Here is a 24,510-nt window from a genome sequence, read left to right on the forward strand (position 1 = left end):
ATGAGAAAGAAGAAAATGAATGAAACAAATCTACTCCAATTTGAACCTTCTCATATTGTTCTTATGTATGCATGTATTGTGTATTGCAAAGCCAATTGCGATCCAAACAACATGCAATTTGACGGTTTTTGTTTCCGCCAATTCTTGCCAGTATTTATATGACAACTTCTTCGATTTATACGTACATTGATATCTCTGTCTTGTCTTTAGTTAACTGATAAAAGTTTTTGGATTTCAATTGATAACACCCCAGATCTTATTCACACTGCATATACATGTATATCAAATTCAATGTAGGTGAATTTGGTGGTAGATGTCTTCAATTTAATCAGCACATCATATCGCATAAGACTGGAAACAAAATATGATATAGATGGTGATATTTTATTGTTATTTGATTTTCTTTTTGGAGGGGAGGGGGAAGGGAGGGACAAAACCATGCACTCCTCCGGTCCTCCTAACTGGCATTGCATTGTTTCAAGTCCGCCGCTCTTCCTAACTGGCCTGGCATTGTTTCATGTCCGCCGCTCTGGTAGACCAACAATGCATGCATCAAACAAATGCAGCATCAATATATGATCAGAGACTAACCTGAAATTTTCCCCACCTCAGGAATGAAAATGTAATTACTCTTTACGTACTTCATACAAGTAAATACCACAGCCACACCCATAGTGCCCAATTCATGAACACAACACGATGAGTAGCTTGACATATTTAAGAATCGAACAATAGCACATTCAGCCAGGATATTACCAGATTAAATAATCAAATGTAGTAAAAGGAGCACCCTGTATAACTAGAATCAGATTACAAAGACCTATTTTTACTTAGAGCAATGTGCCTAGAAATCAGCAATGAGATTATGAAAAATTGCAAACCAAAACTGAATTCTCTGAGATCAATAGAAGCCTAGAAGGCATAGAACGTAGGCATAACCACATAAACATATATGCAAGATGTCCTTGACCAGAATGGTGTTGTGCAACTTCCAACATGCAGCAGCAGCATTGAGGATCTTATGGAGTGCAACTGGATTACTAAAGGAGATTTCTCTGCAGCTGAAGCTTATGAAGCAGCTCGAAGAAAACATCCAAGATCGAGTGTGGTAATAAAAGGTTTTCAAAAACCAAAAACAAAACACCCTAAATTAGCTGGTCTAACATGGAACATGCACTTTGGCGATAGGGCTCTTGTTGATGTGGAGGTCCAGAAAAAAGGAATTAATTGGTGCTCTGTATGCAACAAAGAGGAAGCTTCACCGAGTCATCTGTTGTGGGAATGCGAGGAAAGCATCAGTGTGTGGAACTGTCTGCCAGGGTTATTTTCATACAAGAGGATCTTCAAGAATGCACAAGAAACCATTTCAAAGTCGAGAGGGCAAGTCCCACCATCAAGGACTTAACATAACACAGCTACTGTATCAATTATGGTGGTTTTGAAGGCAAGAAACATGCTCAGATTCGAGAAGGCTTTTAGTTCGAATAGAGTTAAAAATAATGTCAGTTTTGGATCTCATGTAAACTTTCTGTGGAGTGTTGGCCCCGAGGGTGCCCATAGCGTGGAATGGGTTGTAAGCAAACACACACTCTTACAATACCGATACTATCCCCACTTACAATGCCCAGGTCTAAAGTCACCACAACCATGGGTGTGGGGTTTTAACTCAAAATGTCTCGACATTATTAGTAATTGATAATTGATCTAATATAATCAGGGATCCAAAACGACTTCCTAACCGATGTGGGACTAAACCCAATCCAAGATTATCACAGCTTAGTCTACATGGTTATGGCATGGGAAGGACGAGATTCCTTGGATCATGAGAAAGAAGCAAATCAGCCCTCGTTAGCCGAAGACTGGAAGATTGTGTGACCACCTCAACTTGGAGAAAGGTCCATTTTGCTACAGGCGTTGGGGCTAACCACGGCGCTAGATTGCAACTCTATGGGAGCGAGATATGTGTCTGAGGCCTACACGGTTACACTACGTCACTACTGTATAAAATTGAGGACCCCAAGAAAGGCTTATTTTAGATTTAGCTAAATCTTCCTCAAATCCTCAATGCACTATGCACAAAGGACTCTGTATGTAATTTCCTTCTTTTTTTTCACAGTTGGTAAAACATGCCACTTACTTGACCAAAAATTAAAAATTAAAAATTAAAAATTAAAAATTAAAGTACATAGAAAAACAGATTGCAAACACTTACTATCACTCTATCAGCACGGATTTGATGAAAATCCCAATATCGCATTGGGACAACTTAGATGAGAGGGATTCATGCATTCAAATGAAGTCACTAATAAAAACTTGAGAGTAAATATAGAGGTGTCTAACGTAACCATATACAAGTTGGAAGAAAATACAACATACCCAGAAAAACACATTGGAATGTGTTGAGCCACTTTTCTAGCTCTCTCAACACTACACTAACACCTCACGGCGCAAGCATTCCATATTAACGAATCTACAATTACACGAAACCACCCATACACAAACACAGAATATCCCCCATTTACAACTTCACCACCACATATATACATAAACATATTACCGATACGTAGTGCTCAGTAGTCTTCCATTTCACATATCCTACAGTAGAATGCATTATTACAGTTCAAAGTTTTCCCTCATCCCAAAAGCTGGTGGGTGGAGTCATATATTGTAGCCGTCTGATAATAGTGGAAGTGACACTGCATCACAATTCACACATCATAAGCAGAAGTAGGGCTCCTCGGTCCCCCGCTCCCTCTTCTCTCGAAAACATCCGACATAGATCGCCTCCTAAACCGGCTGATTGATTCTCCCCTACCACCACCTAGCCAAATATCAATATTACCATCATGAAAATACTTTTAACTAGCGCACACAACATAAGAAAACAAATTCACTCTAAATTATCCATCAAATCTTTGACACACACGGTAATCTTGGCATTCCTGAGGTAACGTCAGATGTTCACTTCACGTTGATGTGGCGTGTTCTAAAGGACCTAATAATTAAACAAGATGTCATGCTGTTCTTCTATAGAGATATGACTATATCAGTCTGGTCTAAAACACCCCATATTACTTGAAAACTCGTACAAATTGAGAGGGCAGATTTTGATGCATATGAAGAGGGACACCGAGATTTTAAACCAGTGGAAGACATCTAAAATGGGAGGAAAAAAGAATGAAGGACTCCCCAAAAGTTAACAGAGGCGTGCAAAGGTTCTCCCCTCCACTCTAGCTGAGCCGAAATGCGATTAAATTCGACACACACAACCACACCTTAGTGGGCATAACAAACCCCAATACTCCCTCTCAACAAAAAGACTCAAAACTTGATACCATTTAACGCTGATTACTTCAAAATTGTGAACTTAAATGGTAGTTAGTTTGCAATTTATGAGTATGCATTTAGAGGAGGCTCGAGAAATGAAATAAACAATATCATTCGAACTAGGAAATAGAGCGAAAACTTTTAATTGCCATATATTTTTGCATGTTATGGTAAATGGATCAACCAATCAACTGGACAATAAATCATGAAAATTTGCTCCTTGGGGCATAGAGCAAACACCTGATAGTTCCACATAGCATAAATCTATGTACACCCCAACACTCGATAAGAATCCTAGATATTAAGTGGTCATCAGCTCATGGGAGTCTAGAGTCTAAAACTTTTGTTCATAAAAACCAGATACAGCGTGATCTTCGAAGTGTTCGCTGGATGGCAAACCTTGTTATATATCTGGTATTATTAATCCCGAAAAATTAGATTGAAGATCACGTACTACACTACTATCTAACACCAGCCATCATTCGAACAACGCACTTCAGTTACAGCCATGCGTAATTAAGTCCGGTACTATACTCAGATAATACTTTTAGTCATTTTCTTATACCAAACTATATCCACTTCCACCTAATATTATCCTAACAAATAAAATAACAACAAAAAGACAAAATTACCCATACTATTCATTTTCAGATCTTTCTAAATTAAACTAACTGACTACTACTGAACTCTAGGATATTTCCGTCATCTGATAATTATTACACAAAAGCTTACCAGAGAAGGGAGATACCGGAGGAGTACTAGAACCAGCTGGTGAAATAGGTGGTGATCCATTTCCTTGAGCTGGTTTTATTATCATGATCCTTCGAGTAACTTTCATTGCTTCCTCCTTCAAGTCATCACCATATGACTTTCCATTCCCCACTTCCAATTCTGACCATAAAAACAATCGTAATTCAACCAAATATTAACTTTAAAATCTCATTGTTATCATTTTAATGTTACAAAAAAATTACCCTTGGTGGAATTTTGACTTGAACTAAAAGTGTGGAATTTTCTAAGCTTGCCAAGGCCATGTTCCGGTTGTGGACCGGCAACAGTGTCATCCCAAAGATGGTCAAGTAAACTCATGTCTAGCTACTTTTAGCAAATAATTATGTTTCCTGAAAAACTATAACAAATCCACAAAGGAGGGAGTGGAGATATTTATTAACCAAAAGTCGTTAAAAGTCGAACATGTTTGGACATTTGAGGAAATTGTAGCCGTTCGATTTAGATTTAGAGATATTTACGTCGATTATAGATGGGGATACATACTGTGATTCGGGATAAGATCGATGTGACGGGGACGGTGTGAAGTTTAAGAGAAGTGGTACGTGGCAGTATCTTAGGATTCAAGTATGTGGGGGAGACAGTGATGAGTTCGTTTTATGCATTTTAGTACGTCATTCAGGGTCCTTGTTTTGTATAGATTTTGCAGAAATGTCCTTCACAAACTGGATAACTGTTTAAGTACCACGTAAATATCTTAAAACCAAACATTTGCCTCGCCTGATTTAATCACGATTTACCTTGCCTGAGTTAATCACGTATATATAGGACGGTGACAAACTGTATTTTGTCATGACAGATTGAGAGACATCTGGTGTAGAACCAGATGATTCAATTCAATTCAGTATATTATTTACTTGATTGAATTCTAAAGAGATTACAATTGTTTATATAGAGTTTACAAAATATGAAACAATAAAATTTGGTGGCTTGATAAACACAGGGCGCAGGTCGCTCCCTGTTTAGACTAGAGAAAGGCGTGGGTCGCACTCAATCTACTGGACATCCCGAATGTCTGAGCGCGGGTCGCGCTCTATACACACTTTATCTAGACGCAGGTCGCGCCCTATACACAGAAAACATAATACAACTTTCTACACTCCCTCTCAAGTTGGTGTATAGATGCCAATCATGCCCAACTTGTCAACTGAGCTGTTAAACACCTTGTGGGATACACCTTTAGTAAGAACATCAGCTAATTGCTCCTCAGAGATTACAAACGGAAAACGAATAACCTTCCTGTCAAGATTTTCTTTAATAAAATGACGATCAACCTCTACTTGCTTTGTCCTATCATGCTGAACTAGATTATGTGCAATTTGAATGGTGACTTTATTATCACAATGTAAATCCATAGGCTTTTGAAGTTCGAAGCCTAATTCCATCAAGACAGTACGAATCCATAACAATTCACATACTCCCTGTGCCATACCTCGAAATTCAGCTTCTGCACTCGATCTGCCAATAACTTTCTGCTTCTTACTACGCCAAGTGACAAGATTTCCACCGACAAAAGTGAAATATCCAGATGTAGACCGTCTATCAATTTTATCACCAGCCCAATCTGCATCTGTGTATCCAACAATATCCAATGCATCATACTTTCCAAATAGTAAACCTTTGCCAGGTGTTTTTTTTCAAATACTTCAGTATACAAAAGACTGCATCCATATGTTCTTCACTAGGACAATGCATAAATTGACTAACCACACTCACAACATAAGCAATATCAAGTCTAGTATGAGATAGATAGACTAACCTTCCTACAAGACGCTGATACCTGCTTTTATCAGTAGGAACTTGGTCAGAATGAATGGCGAGTCCGCGATTCATCTCAATAGATGTCTCCATCGGTGTGCAATCCAACATCCCGATTTTAGCAAGCAAATCAAGGACATACTTCCTCTGTGAGAGTGAAATCCTCTTTTTAGACCTTGCAACTTCTATACCCAGAAAATACTTCAGTTGTTTTAGATCCTTCATTTCAAATTCCTTCGACAAATACTTTTGCAATTCATTTATTTTCTTCGGATCATCTTATGTAACGATCATATCATCAACATACACAATTAGAGTTGTGATATTACCATCATTGTGTTTGATAAACAAGGTATGGTCAGAATTGCTCTGTTTGTACCCAAAAACTTTCATTGACTGTGTAAGTCTTCCAAACCAAGCTCTTGGAGACTGTTTCAGGCCATACAAAGCCTTCTTCAGTTTACACACTTTCCCAATATCTTTGGGATGGTTCTTCACACCTGGAGGCATATCCATGTATACTTCTTCCTCCAAGTTCCTATTCAGGAATGCATTCTTCACATCAAGCTGGTGCAAGGGCCAATCTCTATTTGCTGCAAGTGAAATTAAAATCTGGACTGTATTGATTTTTGCTATAGGTACGAAAGTCTCCTCGTAATCAATTCCATAACGCTGTGTGTATCCCTTGGCAACCAATCTCGCCTTATATCTATCAATAGTTCCATCTGCATTAAGCTTCACAGTAAACACTGCACCCAACGACATCCAACAGTCTTCATTCCAACAGGCATATCAACTACCTCCCATGTTACATTCTTTTTAAGGGCTTCCAATTCTTCATTCATTGCTTTTTTCCATTTTGAATCTTTCAAAGCATCCTGTACATTACTAGGAATAGATGCAGTAGACAATTGATTTATGACAAGTGCATGGGTTTCAGAAAAGCTATGGTTAGACATAGAGTTAGCTCTAAGGTATTTAGCATTGGCTTTGATGTATGGTTCATATTGTTTCTTAGGAACTCCCTTACTAGCTTTTTGTGATTGTCTAGGTTCAAGACTTTCTACCCGAATAGACTCATTAAAGGTTATAGGAGGTACCTGAGGTGGAGCATTCTAATCGAGATTTTTAGTTATTGATGTAGAAGGGGAAATGTCGTGTACTACAGTTTCAGATACATCTGGATGATGTGCTTCTGTCTCTACTGTTACAGTATCAATTTCTAATTCAGGAACTTCAAATCGTTCCTCCAAGTATTCCAATTCTGCAAAGACATCAGGATTCCCTTCACCGCTATACGGGTTTGATTCATGGAATGAGACATCAAGAGATATATACATCTTGGCATTAATTGGATCATAACACTTACACCCCTTCTGAAACTCAGCATAACCCTCAAAAATACACTTCTTCGCACGAGGATCAAGTTTACTTCGTTCTGGTTGTGGGATATGAACATAAGTTGTACATCCAAACACCTGAGGCTCCAAGTTAGGTATAGATAGGATGGACAAAAGTGTATGAAGTTTCTGATAAGGATTCTGGAACTCAATTACCCGTGAGGGAGTAGGGTTGATAACATAGGCTGCTGATTTCACTGCTTCACCCTAATAGGATCGAGGTACATTCATGTCAAACAAGGAAGCACAAACAACCTCCAACAACTGCATGTTCTTCTGTTCGGCTAAACCATTTTGTTGGGGGGTACCAGTATTGGAGGTTTGATGACGAATTCTAATTCTTTTGCAAAATTCAGACATGAGGCCATTCACAAATTCTCCACCATTATCATACTGAAAGACCCTGATAGATTGTTGATACTGCATCGCCACCATTTTGTAAAAATAAGTAAACATCCCATATACATCACTTTTGTTTTTCAGTAACGACACCCACGTCATGCGTGTGCAATCATCAATAAAAGTCACATAATATCTAGCTCCAGAAAATGAAGAAACTTTGGCAGGACCCCAAACATCAGAATGAATTTTTATAAAAGGAACAGGACATCTATTAATACTTGGTGAATATGAAATACGGTGGCTCTTGGCCAGTTCACAAATGTCACAATGAAACTCAGACTCACTAACAACTGAAAATAACTGAGGTTGCAACCTCTTCAAATAACTAAAAGATAGATGACCTAACCTACGATGCCATAACCACACAACTTCTTTTGCATTCTCGACCCTATTAACCTAATTAGCTTGCCTCAGAAAATTCTTTTGTTTCTCGCCAGTTTCTGTCAAGTCCAGGTAGTACAGTTTCCCCTTTCTAACACCATAACCAAGAATCTATCGAGTCAGAATGTCCTGAAAAGCACAGAAAGATGGATAGAATGTCACAGTACATGCAAGTGCGAGGGTAATTTGACAAACAGACAATAGGTTATAAGCAAGGGATGGAACAACTAAAACAAATTCAAGAGTGAGGGTGTTAGATAACTCAATAGACCCTTCTCCGCTAACCGAGTTGAGTACCATCGATAGAGAAACAATGGTCCGAGGTGAAGGTCTAAGACTTTTCACAAGGTTAGGGTCATTTGTCATATGGTCAGATGCACCTGAATCAATTATCCATGTATTATTCGAAATAACCTTACCATTCATACCTGATTGCGTGACACTAGCCGAAGCATTCTCTCCATTCACAACATTAGCAATGGCGGCCTTGCTTAAATTCTTTCGTGGCCTCTTTGAGAAGTCTCACCAATCAGGATAACCAATCACTTCATAACATCTCTCCTTGCTATGACCCAAGTCTCCGCAAACACCGCATTTTTTATCTGCCCAAGGATTTGATTTACCTTTAGGATGGCGTGAAGGACCAAAAAAAACTGGAGGAGTTGTCTTGCTATGAACAACCAAGACAGAGGATTCAGTTGATACAGAGCGCCCCATAGCCTGTTTCTCAGATTGTACCTTACGAATGTAAGCATAGCTTTGTTCCAAGGAAAATTTAGGTTCTTTCCAAAGGATCTCTCCACGTACCTGATCATACTCCTAATCTAGGCCACGTAAAAACATATGAACACGCATTCTAGACATCGTGGACGTTTCATGGACTACAGCTTCAACACTATTATTCTGAGAGGTCACCCTATGATCAATTTCCTGGAACATAGCCACCAATTCATTGTAATAAGAAGGAATAAGTCTCCCATTCTGCTTTGCTTCAAAACACTTCGTATTCAATTCAAAAATTCAAGTTTCATTAGAGTTATCATAGAAGGTCTTCTCCACAGCCTCCCAAATATATTTTGCAGTAGGAAGACGAATATAACGGTTCATAATAGAAATTTCCATAGAATCAATAAGCCAGCTTTTTACCTTTTCATTATCTGTTGCCCAAACTTCATATTCTGACGAATTCATAAGTGGTTCAACCTTTGCGCCAGTCAAATAACCAAGTTTTCCCCTTGCTCCAATCCGCATCCGCATGAGAGAAGCCCAGATGGTATAGTTGGCCTCATCTAATGGAACATTTTTGGGAACACTGAGTTGTCTTGTGGGGTGTAGTGGTGATGAATAATGCTTGAAGAATTGTTGTCAGAGTCAGCCATTGCAGAAAAAAACAAACAATTTAGGTTTTTGAAGAAAATAAAAAAATAAAACTTTGTGAGAGGGGTTTAAGATTCAAGAATTCAATAATGGGTGTAAGATTCAAGGATTCAATGCAGCGGATTTCAATGGTTTGGCTCTGATACCATGTAGAACCAGAGGATTCAATTCAATTCAGTGTATTATTTACTTGATTGAATTCTAAAGAGATTACAATTGTTTATATAGAGTTTACAAAATAGGAAATAACAAAATTTGGTGGCTTGAGAAACACGGGGCGCGGGTCGCACTCAATCTACTAGACATCCTGAATGTCTGAGCGCGGGTCGTGCTTTATATACACTATATCTGGGCGCAGGTCCTGCCCTATACACATAAAGCAGAATACAACTTTCTACATCTGGAGCTCATTCAGTTCCCAATTTAGAATTTAATTACAATCCATTGATTGTGATGACCAGGTTCTGTCCCGTCTGGTGATGTCCTTGAACTTGCTTGGTCTTTATGTTTGTTAACAAACAACAATTCTGAAGTTACTCTAGTTGTGTCTTTGAATGTCGTCTCACAATTCCTCTTCTGGTGAGCTTATCTCACCCGTCTCATAACTTTTGCAACTTCCTAAAATTAAACCTTGTCACAATGTCACAACAAGTTGACTGCTCTCTTCTCAAGTTGCCGGAAGCTTAAAGACGAAGGACTTATTAGTAGTAACTGTGACAGGTGTGAGGCACACAAAGGAATGTGCTGCAAAGTATGACTGATCGATTATTATATGTAACCTGAAAAAGGAGCCAAAAAAAAAAAATTACAAGAGTCATTGCCATTTCAGGGACTTCTTCTCTCCGGATGCCATTCAGGATGGCCTTGAATTGGCAACTTGATCTGCTACCAAGTTTGCCTCCCCTCCAGTTTAGTATTTCTCAAATTTTCTCAGCGTCTTTGCCATTTAGAAAAGCAAGGGCCAAGGAGCTCACTCTTTCCAAAGGCTTGTACTTCATGTTGGATTTTATTAAATCCTCAAAATGTCCCACATGATGGACGAGTCCGGTTTTGCTGTCCCAAATGAAAGCTATCCCAGTTGTCCAACCAATCAGGTTGAAGTATTTCAGATTCTTTTGGTAATTACCTTTTAGTATAATTGTACAAAAACCTCTTTCGAGCCGCCCAAATCTCCCGTGATCCATGATTAATTTGATAATCAACAGAAAAAGGAAAGTAATCCAATTTTTCCTGGGGCCTTCTTCTACAAGATAAGTTCACTCACCTGCCTTTTATTTATGAAGAAAATAGTCTAGAGAACCAATTTGGGGAAAAAGTAATTTTAGAGGACACTATTTTTTTGATAAATTTTGGAAAAAAGTACCCACGAACCCACTATTTCAAAATTAGGTACCCTCAAAGACAAAATAAGTTGGCCCGACCCTTTTACTTTTTTTAAATACCAGTTATACCATTCCGTGAAAATAACCCTCAAAGACAAATGGCCCGGATTTAAAATAAATATTTTTCGATTTTACCATTTCTGTCATTTTACTATGAACAATGAGTGTTCATACCTTCTGCTGGTGTATGAACAATGATTATTCATATCCAAATAGGTGAATGTACCTTATACAATATATTGATGTATGAACATTGAATGTTCATACCCAAAGACTATGAACATCGAATGTTCATACCCAAACAATGTTTATACCCAAGGACTATGAACATTCAATGTTCATACCCAAAGGACTATGAACATCGAATGTTCATACCCAATCAATATTCATACCCAAGGACTATGAACATTGAATGTTCACGTATGGACATTGAATGCTCATGTATGAATATTCAATGTTCATACCCAAAATGGGTATGAACATTGAATATTCATACCCAAGGACTATGAACATTCAATGTTCATACTAAATACACCGGGTCATTTCGTCTGGGCCAGGCCGTTAATTATTTTGCATCAGGGGTATACTTGACATTTTATCTACCCGATCCATTTTTTATTTCGCGTCAAGGGTATACTTGACCTTTCATCTACCTGGTCCTTGTGAGTTACGAAAAAAAAATGTGTCCTTGAGAGTTACTTTTTCAGCAATTTTGTCTTTGAGAGTCACTCCCTGTTTATTTCTAAACAAACAGGAAACTTAATGTCTCAATGTGATTCTCTCTTTGCATTTAAAAAAAGGGCTACAATGAAAGATCAGTTTCTCTAATAAGAACTACTCAAAGACCAAAATAAATAAGATGAGTAACTTAGACAACATCATCGTGTGCATATGAATAAACTGTTGAGTGACTGTTACGAATAAAGTATGATACATATGAATCTTAGATAATCAAATTCACCTTGGTCACCTTAATAACATTTTCGGTTTGGAAATTTTTTTGGTACCATTAACTGTTTTGTTTTTTGTTAACCCAAAACAACTTGGAAGAAGCAGCTTTTCTAACTGTGAAGTATATGTATTCCATTTTCCCTTCTTTTCACCGTCTATTTTGGTAAATGCTCCCTTAAATCTTGGGAGATTGGATGAGTGAGGAAGGGCTTTCTCATAATTACAAAAAAGTTTTATTAATTTTGGAGTCCAAAATGATTCAACCTGATTGGTTGGACAGTTGGGATAGCTATCATTTGGGACAACAAAACCGGACTCATGATGGACCATGTGTCATTATTGATATTCTATAAAACACTAGCCACGTTGCCCGACCTGTGGTCGGGCCTGCTATTTTTAAACGTACTCAGGCTAAAGTATTTTGGTTGATGTACTTAATGCAAAAGCGCATTTGTACAATGAACACGTGGTAACAATTTCGTCAGCCACTTCGAGAGTTCGAATTATTCAGAATTTCAGATAGAAAGTGGGGCCAAATGCATCTTTTCATTAGAGGAGGGCCATTTTTATGTGCTTAATGCAAGAGGGAAAAAGAATAGAAGAATAACACCTCGATTTTCTTGCAAGCATCCTTGGTTTTCAAACCAATTTGGGTATATTTCTTAATCATCAATATGTGATTTTCAAGTTGTGAGTGGACAAAAGTTAAGTTCTTCCTTAGCTTCTATAGCTTCCGAGGAAACTTCATGTAAAGCTGACGCGAAACTCTCCATTGCCTTCTTACTTTTCTCTTCTTCATTTCTAGATGATTCCAGCTCATTCAGGAGCTTGATGAACACTTGAACCTACAAGTATTTCATTGTTCAAAGCTTGCACCATCTCCACTTTGACAATCTCAAGCTTAGTAGTCAGTGATTCAACCATTCTTGATTTCTCCAATGCCTCTTGTTTGGCAGTATCAAAATCCCCCATCTAGTCTTCAAGATCCCTTCTCTGTCTCTCTACTGATATCTCTAAGGATTCCACCTTTGCTCTAAGAGATGCAACTTCAGCCTATGTCCTGCAATAAGCCACTCTATCCTTCTAACTGCTCCATCAAAGTAGTCAAAGACTGATGCAAATCTCTCTAACTGATTAGCTTCATGAGCGTGACTCTCAAAGCAGTTATGATATGCTTTGTGTGAACCAAATGTTTTGTGTGAAACTGTTAATGGAATGTTTTGAACATAGTTTACAGTTTACACATACGTAGTGCGTCAAGGTCTAGTATATCTGCTAAAAAGCTAAAATTCATGGGCGCTGTCCTAGTGTCTTGCCTGTAAACAAATTTAAAACCACAACTCTTCAAAGAGGCACACGTGAGCTTCTATTCGACGGGCTAAAACTCTTAGCGTTTCCTATATATATTTGTTACTGAAGTGAATAATATATTTGAAGAAGCACTCTGTAGTACATGTATACAGTATGCATTCCTACAATGCACATATAATTTGAATCTAACTATTTATTTTCACTTTGCAGTATGATAACTTGATAAGCAAACTACTTATTAAACATCTTGTACCAGTACCAACTTCACTGAACATATTTCCATGTGGAGATATTCTAACAACGTGCAGTATGATTTCTTTAACAGAACGCCGATTTAATTAATCAGTGGTTCCATCTTCCATTCCTCAACCAACTTAAATGCATATGATTCGGCTTTCTTAGCATTAATTACCTCAACTATAAGTTGTTTCTCAAGTTCTTGTTTTAGTTTGTATATGTTGTTTCTCAAGTTCTTGTTTTAGTTTGTATATGTTGGAGTCGGACAACATTGATCTCATTCTACCATTCCTCTTCAATTCCCTCTTTTGTGCTGCTTATACTCCTGCCAATTCCAATTCATCAGCCCGAAATTTCTCAATCTCAGTAGTCTCCTCCGCTCACTTTTGAGAAACTAAAGCTTCCCCAATCTTTTTAGTACCTCAGCCAATTTCTTCGTGACCTTCAACTCCTTAAGAGCCAGAGCCTTCTCTTTCTCCACAGATGCTCAAACATAAGCAAACTGCCCCACATCCAATACATAATAACAAAAGAAGTTCACAAATCTTTAGCTTTATTTTTTAAGGAGAATAAAAAATAGAATAAAGAAACTGATTGAAAATCAATTTATTAATGGAAACATATTTTAAAAAAAAAGATCAAACTAATAATAATCCACATAGAAAAATTTGAGATCATATCACCTTAAAGGTTATCATATGGTTAATCCAAAGCTCTGACTATGCCAATTCTCCAGCATTGGTAGAGATAACTTTCAAACCTCTACACCAACCACCAAGAATCAAACCTCCAATGCAACAACAACAGTTTAATGGAATATATATGATGCATATACAAATTTGAAGTAAATGGATTGTCCCCCCCCTTGTTTTGTTTTCTTCTCCATTTGAGAGAAATCTCATTTCCTCCCACGTGAAACACCAAACCACATTTATTTCATTTTTATCCACCACATTAAAACAAAGTGACACCTTGCCTTTTTTTTTTCACTATTAACACCTAATCTAATTAATTACATGTAAGGTGTCAACTTTGCACCAATAATTTGGCATTTTTTTCTTGACATGCTCCATGATTGATGACCCATCAAATCTTGCAGGCTCGTATAGTGGGTCCACGTGTAGTCCAGTGGCAGTTTGGTCTTTTGGCAATTTTACAACTTCTCGCCTATGCGTAGAGTTCATCGCTCTGATTGTCTGAGCAGCTCACTTGTCACATTCGGAGTCCTAATTCTAGAGGTAGGAGCTTCGGAAGTTTGATGCTTCTGTGCAGATTTGTTGGGCTTTACATGGCTGATTTGAAAGAATTCATATATACGTCATTCCCTGTGCTTTAACGCAGGTTTAACCAATATTTTCATGTTTACTGCGAATACCTGTAAAAGTACGAAAATATATTTATTTCATGATTATTAAACACATAATTAACTAAATTTATATGTCTCAATGGGGTTTCATATTACAGTTTTGGGTGCTTATCACACTACCCCTAAACAACACTTTGATTGTCCTCAAGCAAAGAAGAGACATTAAAACAGATAAGTGGCCAAAATGTGTAGTCCTAACTAATTCTCGTTTCGTAGAGTGCGGTTGCATTGACCATATGCAACAAGGCCTTAAACCACTAGGAATTTCCTAGTGGACGAGTTATAGCCTCGTGAGAGTTTTCCAGAGAAGATACTCACAAACTTCATTTATATTACAACGACTCAGTGACAAAAACTAGTTTCCTAAATTAATCTCAGATATCCATACATCTCCTTAGCAGGGAACGAGGATTGATTTATTTGAAACTCAAGTTAATATGCATTCAATAATTAAAACATCTACATATGATAATGCATACAGTGAACTTTGCATTGAAATGTACTAGCAGGGCCGTTTCTGGATCCTTTGGAGAGCATACCTAAATGGGTTCTCACAGGTATGTGTCGAGACACAATTCCACTCAAAATTTTATCACTCAGGTTTTGTTAACTCCAGTGTGCAGTGGGCACACGTTTCCTCACATCTCAATGACAGTCAGAGGAGCCGATGTCGATCAATCACGTCTATTACTTATTATCACACCACCCTACTCCTAATTGAGCTAGAGGTCTTTATTAGGTATTGTGGGGCTTAGGTGATGGTGTATAAGAAAATGGAAATGGATAATCAAAATTTAAGAGTATGAGAGAATATGGTCTTCAAGATATTTATAATAGAGAATTCCTTGTTTTCTTTCTTTCTTCTAACTGAGTTTTCCAACCTTGTTCTTAAGCCTCTGGATACTGATTTTTTTTTTTTTTTTTTTGTTAATAGGTAAAAATACAACTAATACACACAAATATTTAATATGGACTTCTCCATTTAATACGTAACCCGTACAAATGGTGGAGAATTATTTAACACACCATAGTAATATACAAAGCGACAAAGGGAAAGAAAGATGTCGGTTACATAGATATAGACATTCTGGAGCATGTTATGCATGAGTGACAGTAGAACAATGATAAACACGGTTATCACTTAATATTGTTTCTGACCGATTCGGCGTTGCTCCTTTTCCTATCGCTCAAGTTGATTCATTATGTTGAAGAAAATGAGAATTTGTGAAGAGTGAGAGAAAAGGATGAGTGAAAGTGGAAGAGGAGAGTTGGATTTATAATTAGAAATCTGACCGTTGGGCATCTGACCGTTTGGATAAGTCCGTTGGGTTTTGACCGTTGGGCTTTGAGAGTAGGCCCAGTGCATCAAGGAACAACTAAAATATTACGAAGTACAATAATTTCATATCATAAACAATTTCTCATTCAAACCGTCTGGAGATACAAAATTATGAGAAATCAAACGATATATAATTTTTTTTTATCACTAGAAAAATTAAAATACAATGCATAAGGGAAATAAATGACATAGTCATTTCTAAACCAAGGAAAATAAACAACTACTAGGAATCCTCAGGGTTAGCAGAGGATGGACCAGGGTTTCTCACTACACCATAATAGCTATTTTGTAACAGTGCAAATTTTCAATAAGTAACGGATATAATCAGCATCGAGGCAAGAATGCTGATTATATCCGTTACTTACTACAACAAGTGTTACTTAAAATCTTAAATTAATATTTAATAATGTTTTCACAGTTATTTTGGGATATGCTAACATTTATATCCGTTAGAAAAGAAAACCAATATGCATAATAAATTGGAAAATAAAAAAATATCACGAGCGGGCAAATTTGGTAACGCGGTCACATTTCCCCCTTATTTTTTCGGCTAACACTTAGAAAAAGAATTCTAATCTCGCCTCCTTTTTCGTACGACAGAAACCAAAAAAAAAACTCTCTGAAGAACCCTAGCTTCTCTTCGCATCTTCTCTAATTTCTCTTCACTAGATTCTCGACGAACCAGGTCAATCTCTTCTTAGATTCTCGATTAAAAAAGGTTTACTTTTTTTGCTGATTCTGTCTCTCTCTCTTCGTAGAAACTATAATGAAATCCTTGTTTTTCTTTTTCTAATAGAGATACTTGTTACTGTTTTGAGCTAATTTCAGTATCTTTGGAGTAACCTTACTTGCAATGTGCTCAAATGACTTAATTTGTTTCTATGATTGGGCTGAATGCAGGTTGATTCGCAGAATTGATGTTAATGTCAAAGTAAGTATGTCAAAATCCTCTCTTTGCTTGTATAGCATTGGGATGTTGATTTCGAGAGTAAACAAATTTCGTTGTTGTGTAAGTTGTTATATTATTGCAACTATTTTTTTTTTAATCATCTTTCTAATGATATATATTTTTGTTTATGTTGTGCATAAGTATATGCGCCTTCATGAAGAGGTCGAACTTTCTGCCTTGGGCATGGGTATAATTCTTTTGAACTTGTGTTATTCTCGTGTTTGTTTACGTTAAAATCATTGATTGTTTGCTTTTTCCGAAACAAGGTTATTTATTTTTCTGTTTAATATCATAGAATCAATCATCGATCAATTGTGAAACAATCTTATTAGTCATCTTTGAAAACAGTTTGTAGGTCAGACGTGCATCATGCATGGATTTAAGGATAAGAAATGTCGGTGTATATAATTTAAGGTTAATTTGCTAGAGGGTTGATCACTTGATTGTGTTTTGAGTTTTGACACAAGGCACACCGCAGCAACAGATTCGGGATTTATAATTTCGCGGCCCTATTGGATGTGGTGTTTCTCTTGGTGAGCCTTCATTCGGTTCTAATTTGTTATTGGAAAATATTAAATTTTCTATATCGGGCGTTAGGTGGTACCAATGTTTTTCCGGTTTTCGTCAAAGGTCGTTTTCTGTACATAGAAAGGCTAGTTCTTTAGAAAAATTATAGTCTTGAAAGTAAGAACAGAACAATTCCTTTTAGGATATTAACATCCAATACTCTGAAAATGTATAACCAGAAAAGTAATCTCTCTGATAAAATCCATTTCGAATGTCTAAAGATGTAGATAAACGAGAACTAGCACACCACTGTTGTCTCAATCTAAGGGAAGTACACAGGCCAGTTGAAGTAGTACGATTCCCGTAAGTCCTTGTCCATGTACTGGTTCCACTTGAACTGATATGGCTGCCCCTTCTTCAGTGCTTTCTTCCAGTGGTGCTGCTCAAATAGCATTGCTCGGTCATGCCAGTTGAATTGGTTGGAGAGTTGCCGCATGTAAGGATGGAACCAAGAGATTGCAAAGAAGACAATTGAGTCGATCCATATATTCATGGACTGTTCTGGATCTGTGTGTGGAACCCCCAGGTCACCTTGGTAAGCATTTCCAAAGAACCTCTCCATTTTTTTCTACTTCCTCGTTTCTCACTTCACTCTCGTTTTCTGTACATACATGTTTTGTATTTGGTTTTATATTAGTTCACCTTACTGCCATGATGCTAATAATTGCCTTTGGATTTTTTTTACAGCAAGGCATATCTTATATGAGAAACAAGGAAAGATCAATGAAGCATACAAGAAGCTACAAGATGGTTGGCTAAACAATAGAGACAAGGTTCCTCTCTATACTAAGTGGCGTTGGCAACCCAAAGATTGTAACTTGCCCAGGTACACAAGCTTCACTCCTTTTTTTTTATAAGTTTGACTGTGTTAATTTTCTAGTCTTATGTTTGAATGTTGAAATGGGAGATTTTGTTTCATTTATGAATTTATTAAACAAGTTGTATAGTATTTGATATAATGCATCTCCAGAAGTTGTATAGTATTTGACTGTGTTAATTCATCTCTGGTGTACAGTATTTGATATATTTGCTAAACTGAAAGGTATATATACGGGAAGCCAGAAGTTCCAAAAGTTACGGTTTCGTGAAATCCTCGATGCAAGTTATGGTCCTTCATTGCCTGGATTAGTAGCAACGAAATGGGGATTAGATGTGACATTGACTGATAACTCAACCAGATCATAGGCAGAGTAACACTTGTTTCAAAGAGTAATATCTGAGTTGATAATTTTTGCTATCTATATATTGGTGTATATTATTGTATTCAAAGTATGTTTTAATCGGCAATTCCTTTTTAAAATTGCATTAAGAGTAAAATTTTATGATGCGGAGGCTTGGTTTGAGCATAGTTTCGGACATACATATATAGAATTTGGGAATATGAATAACCTCAAAAAATTATTAGAATGACAGTTTGTCCCGTTATTTTGTTCTATTTTTATCTTTTTTTTTATTGAAAGATGTCTTTATCTTCCTGTGAATAGAACCTCTTTGTTATTCTATGCCTCTAACAGTGCCCTACTCTATATACCTCCATCATATATGGCTTCATTTTCTTTTCTTCCCAGATTGGATCACTTCTTGCCATATAGACACTAATTAAATTACCGATGTTTTTTCGAATTCCCCTGACGTCTCCATGGTAAAGATACAATCACAGCCTTAAATTATTTCCCTTTCCCTTTTTGAGTCCGTGTTAGTTAGGCAAATTTTAGACTTCAAGGGTGACTAACTGACTATCCTCCACTTTGTTGAGCCTTAGTGTTGAGTTTAGGCATGTACTAATTCATCGGCTTTCCAGTTGATTTATTTGCATGTTATTGTGTCAGTTGTTAGTGTCTGAAATCCTTACTCTATGAATGTTTCGTTTGCTCTACAGAGTTTGGTCGAAGAAAATGGACAAGATTGATCACAAGACATAATTTCTGCCATCTTTCTCATAGTAATGGAGGTTTCATATCTCACATATTCTATTAAGGTAACATATATGTTTCCATATAGCGAACGTCATTGTAGAGTCAACCTTGTGTATGTGTATTTCTTATGCATTTCGTTTGCCCATCTTTCTTTTGCATCTTAGTGTTTCGTTTCTTAGTAAGTGGTGAGTCACAAAGGAGCTAGTGTGGATTTCCCTCGTAGTGTATTAATGCACCTTCAAAGTAAATTACTTACTAAGTCGAATTAGAAATTAGAGATCTCGTGAATTCTAGTGTGAGGTTGGTTGTTTATTTTCACTCAAGTTATATTGGTTGTACATGCCTTCTTGCTGGAAGTTAAAACTTGATAGAGGTATTTGGAAGTTCTCTACTTAATATCTTATCATTTGCAAGCTTAGTTATATTAAATATGGGGTTCCGGAATGGAAGTGGGTAGTTTGTTGTAGAAAAAGGATTCTCTTGTTGGAGTTGAATTGGATATTTTAATATTGAATTAATCTTTGGTGCTAATATAATGATAGTACTCATGGGTTGGAGTACAATAGGGACAATATGCCAAGGCTTTAGATATGACACAGAAATTTCCTTACACTTACAGAATGATTACTCAAGGGTATTTAGGTTTCTTAATTAAGTGGTCAAATAGCCTTAAATATGTTTTGGTTTGCAAAAGACAAATGTGTAGTTCTTGGGTTCGTTAGAAATCGATACCCTACTGAACTTGCTCGGGGGGTTTGTTTAATATATTTTCTTATCTTATGCAGATATTGTATACTGTTGCATGCAACTTCTTGTACATAGTATCTTGTTCTTGCTTCTTTGGACCATCTTCACATTAGTTAACTCTGTCATTTCTTTTATATTCACCAGAAGTGACTAGCAAATGCATCCAAGAGCTTCGTATGCCGTTTTCATAACGGCTATTCCCCTTTTTCTTTTCTGATAACTAATGAAATTTGTGTACTTAGGTGGCTTCCGCTTGATGTTGCAAGGATATGAGGACGCCATTGGCTTGAACCGTTGCTCTCACCCAGTTATAGTTCAGACATACTGACATTTGCACTGTCAAATAATCCTTCCTTTCCTCTCTTGAATGTGGTTAATATAGCAAGGTATTTCACAGACTTTCACATTTACCTTCGATATAGATATGTCCGCTAAAAGTGGCTTAAAAAATTGGTCTGTATTTATTTGTACCTGAGTTTCTTTCTGAATGGGCACACAAAAAATACACCTTGAACTATAAGCATAAAACCCGATAGAATTCGAAGTTTTCTGGATTTAAAGATTTTGTTGGACTGGTCTATACAGAGTGTGGGTTGCAATCCTTTTACCTCCCTGTGAAGTGATGTTTGTGATGTCTGTCTAGAGAGAGCATGCACTGTAGTAGGGGAAGGTATTTGTTATATTCTCTCCTGTCATCTTATTACTAATCCCTCCTTTTGTTGCTATTTATTCACCTAGCTCCTTCTACATGTTTGAGATTAGCAAGAATACCATTATGTATTGAAACTATACAACTAGAACCTATATGCCTATTATGTTGTATGGACTAGTATTTTGGTTGTGTTGTGATTGTTAGGGGTTGGTTTTGTGTTGGGTTCTTTTTCAGAAACTACAATGCAAGTACTCATGGGTTAAGTTGGAGTATAATGGTGACAATATGTCGAGGCTTTAGATATGATGCAGAAGTTTTCTTACTCTTACAAGAATGATTGCTCAAGGGTAGGTAAGTGGTCTTAAAACAGTTTTTTGCTTTGGTGTTTACCCAAATTGTATTGCCTATTGAGAGGTTGTTGCTTGTTGCCATTTTTTCGATTTCTCTCTTAAATGCTTTTTGAGGCCAAAAGCTATCCTTTGTCTTGAGTTGTTGTTTTCTCGCAACCGTGGAGCCTTTTAAATGTGCTCTCTCGCGTCATTTCCTACTTAAACAAATCATTCTCTTTACTTGAAGATAATATGGAGGAATGTTGAAAGGCTAGATTATGAAACATTGACTTTGCTCGTTTATGTTTGTTTGTTTATATATGTCGTTGAAATGAATCAAGGAAGGAAGTAGGAAAACTTCTTTAGCTTTAGTTTTTATGTTTATGTAAATTGGGATTTGGGTGGATTGGAGGCTTTGTTTCTATGTAAATTGGGATTTGGATTGGTGGATTTGTTTCTATAAAGTTTAATTGGTTGGTTTTTCTTGTTATTCTTTTGTTGTTGTGGAGTGTTATATATTATGTAAGATGGAATAATCAGATCCGGGGCTAGAGCTATAAGTGCGTGGTGGAAACAATTTGATCCCAGAAATTAATTTTTTTTTCCAGGTTTACAATTTAGTAACGGATATATCCGTGACATACCAAATCATTTTTCCCGCTAATTATTAGAAATGTAACAAATGCATCCGTTAGTGACTACAGCCCGCCAAACTTTACTCACATTTATATCCGTTATAAACGACTAATTTGATTGACATTTATCTGTTACAAATATTTATAGTAACGAATATATCCGTTACTAAAATTTAATTTTAGTAACGGATATATCCGTTAGTAATTGTTGCCTAAGGATCAGAATAACCCCGTGAGCTAATAATATAAGCGTTAGTAAAAATATAAGTAACAGTTATAACTGTTGGTAAACGCCTCTTTTGGTGTAGTGTCTACTTCGGTCCGGCCACTCTGAATTTAACTCTTACCGAAATGACCGGTCTGAAATGTGGCCCAAAGACTCTAGCAGTTGATCTTGGAATTGCTGCTGATTTGCCATCATCATTCTCTGGAAACGGCCTTGGTGATTACGCATTTCTTGCTGGAAGTCATTTTGGGAAGTAAGCATCTCTTCCTGACGAAGAAACATCCTGCGCATGCTAATGTTCATGTGTATCAAAGCTTCCATGGGAGTGCTGATTCAATGCATGATATCCTCATTAAAATAGTTGGGTGGTGAAAGAGGAGGAGGAGGTATGTTATCACGCTCAATATCATCTCTAGCTACTGGGTCCCAGTGGTCCAGAACACCAGTCTCAAAAATTCCAAAATTCCCGAAAGACCTTGTTGGAATGAAAGGAGTAGTATTTGGAATCCTAAGTTAAGCATAAGCCGAAGTAACAAGTACAACAAGAGGAGACAATTGCCCCGACGCAGTTGTAAGAACATGGCCCAGGAAATGGACCATACAGAAAGTATTCTTCTTCTCCTGGAGGATCCACAGCAGGTGCAAGAATGTCTTGTTCACGTCAGACGTCTTAGAAGTTCCAATGACGTTGTAAGCCAGCCACTGAGTGACGGCTAGTTGGTTTCATCTGTGTGAGTGCTGGTACACGTAGTTCGAGCCATTATTGTACTCTCCCTCGAGAAGCGTGTCAAACATTAAGTCCATCGTAGTCGGATACTCTGATAACAACAGGGTCGGACTATCTGAGTTTATTGGAATCTATGCTGTATTCGATATTAACTCCAGCGTGAGTTCACGGTCCATCCCATCCGCCGTAATCCAAAATTCGTCACCCCGGAAACCACCATTGTTGTAAAACTTTAAAACCAAATATTTCGAGTAATTAGCCGGCACCTTGTGCAACAGATACTCCCACTCCTTATTTGCAATTTCTTCATCGAAAAAGGGATGAAACATGCCCAAATCGAATAGAGAGTGGGAGTATCTAGATGATTTTCTGAGGGTGGAAATTGCTAGGAGTGATGGAGGAGATGGTGCTGGAGCAATGGGGTTTGAATTGGTGGAGTTGTGCCTGTCTTGTTGGTGAAAATCAGGCACAATGAAAGCGGCGCTTGAAGTTGAGTGGGAGGGGACCAAGATCCGGATTGGGGGAAGAAAAGTGAGGGGCTGACGCGTGGTGTGGCCCGCAGGTTGTGTTTTGTGACCGGATCCGTGATTTTGGATCAAGTCCAATTTTTGGTCCAAGCCCAAATGATTTCCAGAAATTCCCCTTATATCCCGAAATGTTTCGAAATTTCAAACGTAGAATTTCGATTCGTTTTAACTCCAAATTGAACGAATGAGATATCAAAACTATCGGCATTAAAAATGCCATCCACTGGAATATGACATAATCACATTCAAACCTTCTTTTTTTTTATTTTTATTTGGGGGGTTTGAATCTTGTAAAAACAGAACGCAAACCCCCACTTTTTTTTTTTTTTTAAAGGAAGTTTATTTATTTACAAATTATATATACAAATGTACAAGGGGAGATGAATGTGTTAACAACATCGGATTTTAAGAAGAAAATTATTACTGTAATATGAGGCAACTGTCATGTCGGCTCTGGGGCAAACCCAATCCAGCCAGACTGTGGCTTAACCTTTATGTTTTGGGGGCCTAGGGTTCAGGACGGTACCATCCCTGACCAACGTGCAATGGTCTAATAATAATATTACCCTTAGTACATATGGTATAGCCTCAAACCGCCCCGAACTGTCATCAAATAGAAAACTATTCGGGGTTGGCCTGGTGAAATCTATTGCCCGTATGAACGAGGGACCATCTGATGTTGCATATCACGACTTTCTTTGTACACAACACTTAGTGCAAAGGTGAAAATAAAAGACACGAGTATAAACAAGTTGAGTCTTTTAACGTCAGATCCTCAAGACGAATGTGAGTCTTTTAACATCAGATCCTCAAGACGAATGTGAGTCTTTTAACGTCAGATCCTCAAGACGAATGTGAGTTTTTTAACGTCAGATCCTCAAGACGAATCCCAACCAGTGGGAGCAACGGGACGACGACGAAGTTTATCCTGTTGAGCTGGTGTCAGACAATAATATACCTTATACCGGCTCATATCGGATAGTAGATCAAGACCTGGACAGAAAGGTGTTTGACAGTTCATACACCACCCCATCCTTTTTCGCCCGTTGCTTTCGAGCAAAAGTACTACGACCATTACCTATTCGAGATGGGTGAGATTTACACCAAATGATGAGCTGAAGTTCACGAGGAAGAGAATAGAAAAGGGAAGAGAAGGAAGGAGTTGAAATTTTTGGTACCCATTGTTTACCAGAAGGCACGTTTGCTCGATTAACA

The 24,510-nt window shown here is 37.4% G+C and overlaps 2 protein-coding genes across 4 annotated transcripts; both read right to left on the reverse strand.

Annotated features, from left to right (window-relative positions):
* Positions 1–200: 200 nt before the first annotated feature.
* LOC147516406 (Dormancy/auxin associated family protein) lies at positions 201–4,687 on the reverse strand. 3 transcript variants are annotated; one of them, XM_086589002.1, is made up of 3 exons: positions 4,302–4,469; positions 4,060–4,218; positions 201–529 (listed from the first exon to the last, which is right to left on the reverse strand). In XM_086589002.1, the coding sequence occupies exons 1-3, from the start codon at positions 4,414–4,416 to the stop codon at positions 516–518; spliced, it is 288 nt and encodes a 95-aa protein (XP_086445128.1). In that variant the 5' UTR covers positions 4,417–4,469; the 3' UTR covers positions 201–515. The 3 variants fall into 3 exon arrangements, with proteins under 3 accessions (XP_086445128.1, XP_086445126.1, XP_086445127.1); XM_086589000.1 differs by lacking the exon at positions 201–529 and adding an exon at positions 2,304–2,821 and having other exon boundaries at positions 4,302–4,687; XM_086589001.1 differs by lacking the exon at positions 201–529 and adding an exon at positions 2,304–2,811.
* Positions 4,688–17,755: 13,068 nt separating this feature from the next.
* Positions 17,756–18,098, reverse strand: LOC147516407 (uncharacterized). Its single transcript, XM_086594572.1, has one exon. It carries the CDS (start codon positions 18,096–18,098, stop codon positions 17,799–17,801), a length of 300 nt encoding a protein of 99 aa, XP_086450698.1. The 3' UTR covers positions 17,756–17,798.
* Between the last annotated feature and the right edge of the window lie 6,412 nt (positions 18,099–24,510).

The sequence above is a fragment of the Coptis chinensis genome, chromosome 2 (genome assembly GCF_015680905.1).
Source record: "Coptis chinensis isolate HL-2020 chromosome 2, ASM1568090v1, whole genome shotgun sequence".
Lineage (NCBI taxonomy): Eukaryota > Viridiplantae > Streptophyta > Magnoliopsida > Ranunculales > Ranunculaceae > Coptis > Coptis chinensis.